Source organism: Vitis riparia, chromosome 5, assembly GCF_004353265.1.
Source record: "Vitis riparia cultivar Riparia Gloire de Montpellier isolate 1030 chromosome 5, EGFV_Vit.rip_1.0, whole genome shotgun sequence".
In the NCBI taxonomy this organism is placed as follows: domain Eukaryota; kingdom Viridiplantae; phylum Streptophyta; class Magnoliopsida; order Vitales; family Vitaceae; genus Vitis; species Vitis riparia.
In genome coordinates this window covers 19,769,552-19,773,916 of record NC_048435.1, presented here as the reverse complement: position 1 = coordinate 19,773,916, position 4,365 = coordinate 19,769,552, and the positions used below count along the sequence as shown (strand labels likewise).

The 4,365-nt window shown below is 28.5% G+C and overlaps 1 protein-coding gene across 1 annotated transcript; it reads left to right on the top strand.

Annotated features, from left to right (window-relative positions):
- Positions 1–711: 711 nt before the first annotated feature.
- On the top strand, positions 712–4,145 carry LOC117915127. The gene is made up of 6 exons (XM_034830706.1): positions 712–826; positions 1,573–1,790; positions 1,901–2,141; positions 2,271–2,356; positions 3,220–3,311; positions 3,719–4,145. Exons 1-6 carry the CDS (start codon positions 719–721, stop codon positions 3,982–3,984), a joined length of 1,011 nt encoding a protein of 336 aa, XP_034686597.1. The 5' UTR covers positions 712–718; the 3' UTR covers positions 3,985–4,145.
- Positions 4,146–4,365: the final 220 nt, after the last annotated feature.

Below are 4,365 nucleotides of genomic sequence, written 5' to 3'. Positions count from 1 at the left end.
AGTTTTTGCAATTGAAGGTTTCTCAGAAACAACATTGACTCTTCTTCCTCTCTCTCTCTCTCTCTCTCTCTCTCTCTCTCTCTCTTTTCTTTGCTAGTTTGTTGAGAAAAAAAGATGACATTAACTTTGGGGAGATCAAATCTCTCTCTCTCTCTCTCTCTCTGCTAGTTTGTTGAGAAAAAAAGATGACAATAACTTTGGGGAGATCTGCATATGCTTGGTTATTCTAAGAATTTATAGCAAAATCTTGGAAATACTAATAAGTTGCTCCTTTTGGAAATTACTTGAGATATCCTTCTTTTTTGTCTCAAATTTTTATCACCCTCTCTCTAGAATTTTTCTGTACTTGATTTTGTCGTTTCAATTATTTTTCCAACTTCTCCCTCATATTTTTGAAATAATTTAATTTGTCTCTTCACCAGCTTCTTTAATAGATGTTGTAGCATGACATATAATTCACATAATGCAATAGTTGAAATCTGCCTTTTCCACTTAATTCAATTTCAAGGAAAGAATTTTTTTGTACAAACCTTTTTACTATTAGAAATTTTTTATTTTTCAAATATTAAAAAAATTAAAAATATTTTTTAAAATTATTATCAAATAGACTGTTAATAACATATTTTTATAATTTATTAATGGAAGTTGATATGTACAATTCTATTCCTCTTAACCAAGTTTGATATTTATACCATCTGTTTGGTTATATCATGGTGTGATGATTTTATTGCAGGGATTAATGGATTCTCTTACAACCTGGCATTCAAATCTTGAATGCTTTCTTAATGGAGTAACTCCAATTGTTCCTTCACAATCCCTTTCTCAGGTAACCTAAAATATTAAGGTCTACAATCATGATCATAAGAAATGAGAGTTTGATAGTGTTTTTACTCAAAGTATAATAAAAGTGTTTTCTCTAAAAATATTCTTAGAAAAATTACTTATCAAATATTTATGTAAAAAAACACTATAAATAATTTTTATTTTTATTTTTAAAAGTGTTTTTTAAATTTTATCAAATACTTAACTTTTTTTTTTTCAAAAGCATTTTTTAAACTAAAAGTGCTTTATAGAATCACCGTCCAACGGACTCAAAATGTAATTAATCTATGTACATGAAAAAGAAAAAATATATATAAGCTATGTTTGGTTCTTAGAAAAGTTAAGGAAGGAAAGAAAACAAAAAGGAACGTAGAAGGAAAGAAATAAGAAAAATAAAAGATGGATTGAAAATCAGTAAATTATTTTACATGCTAATTTAAACTCATTTCACATGTTTCTTTTCTTATACATAAAAATTAAATAATTTGAAAATATATAAATTTTAAATTAGTTTTAATTATATTTAATTTTTTTTAATTTTTTTTTAGAGAAATCAAATATGAGGAAATTATTTTTCTTAATATTTTTTTTTTCTTTTCTTAGTACGAACAAATATATCCATAGTATTTTTTGTGTATTCCTTCTTGCATTTGTAATACTTGTACCTTGTTCCAATGTTTAACAGTCTTAAGTCCAATTACTTTTCTTTCTTGCTTTGCTCAAGGGAAAAAGAAATATCCATTTATGCAGGAATGTGTTCAAGATTTAAACAACAGATGGAGACTACCTGGCCAGGATAAAATTGAATACTTCACTTTGGCAGATCTTTGGGATTGCTATGATGAATGGAGTGCATATGGGATTGGAATCCCACTCAAGTTGGATGGTGGAGAAAACATTATGCAATACTATGTTCCTTATCTATCTGCTATTCATATTTACACCAGCAAATCTCTGGCCACTCCCAGGTCTATAAGATATTAATCATGTTCTTGATCTCCATGTTCCATTACCCTTTTTGATGAATCCGTGGTAAAAATGGCAATTTTTTTTTTGTTTTTTGACTGTTTTGATGTAGGACTCCAAAGGAGGACAGTGACACTGCAGATCCTGAGAGTGATTGTTGGAGTGATGATAGTGAGAATGATAAATTGTCAAGATCTCTAAGCAACAACTCAAGCAAAACTTGGGACACCATTTCTGATGATTTGAGTTCTGACCCTGAGGGTTCCTTGTCTATGAAAAATCACCTTGGCTACCTTTACTTGCAGCATAATGAGATGTCCTCTCCTTACTGGAGGATCCCACTCATGGACAAGGTGGTTATTATGTGTTTAAGTTCCTTAATTCATTCTATTTTTAAGTAAATAAAAATGTAGGTCTGGATATGGTATTTATTTTTGAGTTGTGAGAAGAATGTGATGTTGACCCAATGTGTTTGGTTTCAGATAGTTGAACTAAGTAAGAATTATCCTGCATTGATGACATTGAAGAGTGTGGATCTCTCTCCAGCTAGTTGGATGGCTGTTGCTTGGTAAGGATACACATAGTAGAAGCGTTCTTAGTAAAAATATTTTCTTTAAGAATATTTTTGGGAGAAATATCTATCAAATGCTTATTTAGGAACATTATAAATGATTTTTTTTCAAATTTTTAAAAGTGATTTTTCAATTTTGTCAAATGTCTAGTTGTTCTTCAAAAGTACTTTTACTAGAAGTGTTCTCTTAAAATATTGTCAAACACACTTATAATCATGTTATTAATATAATCAAATTTTTAGAAAATTAGTAGAATTTTGTGATGATATCGGTGTTTTTGTTTGGTGAAGAGAAACCTTGAAATAAAGAGTTAAAATCAAGGGTTAATACCCATGTAAAGCGATTTAATCAAATAAGAGAATTTAAAAATTATTTATATTATGTTTGGTTCTGGAAAGTTCGAGGAAAAGAAAATGAAAAAAAAAAAAATAGAAGAAAAAAATAAAGAAAATAAAAAATAGATTTAAAGTCAATAAATTATTTTTATATTTTACTTCAAATTCATTTTACTTATGTAACTCTGATATATATATATAGTAAATAATGTAAAAGTCTATAAATTTCTTGTTTATTTTAATTATATTTGACTTTCTTTTGTATTTTTCACAATAAAACCAAACATAAGAATTTTTATTTATTTATTTATTTTTTTGTATTTTTTTCTCTATCAATAGTACTTTCACCCAAGCAAGCATGGCCCTATGAAAATTTGTGAGTGACCTACTATATGAGATGTCAAAGGCATGTCTTTAGTTGAGTGAATTTATTCTTTTACTTATAACTGGTATTGTTGAAACGTTTATCTTTGAAGTTATTAACAACATGAAGGCATTATCTTTCTGGGTTGAATATTCATTAGGTATCCTATTTATCATATTCCACTGGGGAGAAATGTGAAGGACTTGTCCACATGCTTCCTCACATACCATACATTGTCTTCATCTTTCCAAGGTATTTGCATAATCAATTCAAGGATAATTAATACTAATTGTCTATTCAGGAAAGATTAAGGTGGTGTTTGTTTTTTTGGTTTTTTGTTGAAAACAATTTGTTTTCAGAATTTAGGTTGTTTGTTTTTCTACTTTTTCATGACTTATTATAAACTTTTTACTAAATAAAAAAAACCAAAATATATAATTTTTTTTTAAATAGAAAAAATAACATATTGGTTTTTCTATACTTTTTAATATTTAATAGAAATAAAATACTACAAAAACAAACAATCTAATATTTAACACTATTAAGCATTAAGACTCTATTTAGAATTAAGTAAAAAAATAAACACCATCTAAGAATATGAATTGGGTAAGTATATGACACATGTTATAAACTATAACTATAATTATTTGATCCCATAGATGTAGTGGATGTGGATGATGATGGCGACAAAAGGAAAAGCAGTTTTTGCAAAGAAGGGGAATCTAAGGGAGAGAGGAGTAGCAGGGTTTCCCTTCATCCCTTTGGCTTGGCTACTTACAAGATGCAAGGCAACCTTTGGATAAAGCCACAGACTTCTGATCATGAGAAGATGGTTTACCTTCATTGTGCTGCAGATTCCTGGCTGAAGCAACTCAGAGCTGATCACCATGACTATTACTTCTTCACTTCCCATTCTACCATGTGAATGGACTTGTAATTTTTCTTCTCTCTTCTTCTCTGTGCTTGCAGATAATGGAGCAAGATGTAAAGACATCACCATTAATTCATCGAATTAATACTTTAACACTTGTAATAATGTGCTCGCCAACATGCATTTCTCTTGGTCATTAATCTTCCTTTCCTTCTTTCATGGCAGGTGTTTCTTTAGTGATAGTTATATCAAAGTGTGTTTGATAGTGTTTCTTCATAAAATATTTGTAGTGTAAGTGTTTTATCATAAAGTGGTTTTTGGAAAATCATCCATCAAGTGTTTACAAATATATATATATATACATCAAAGCGATTTTTCAAAATTTTAAAAGTGTTTCCTAAATTTCACCAAACATCTATTATTTTTTATAAATAT

Coding starts and splice junctions, on each gene's coding strand:
- LOC117915127 (XM_034830706.1), top strand. CDS start 719: ATGATTTTATTGCAGGGATTAATGGATTCTCTTACAACCTGGCATTCA. Junction 1,791..1,900: donor AAATCTCTGGCCACTCCCAG/GTCTATAAGATA, acceptor GTTTTGATGTAG/GACTCCAAAGGAGGACAGTG. Junction 2,357..3,219: donor AGTTGGATGGCTGTTGCTTG/GTAAGGATACAC, acceptor AATATTCATTAG/GTATCCTATTTATCATATTC.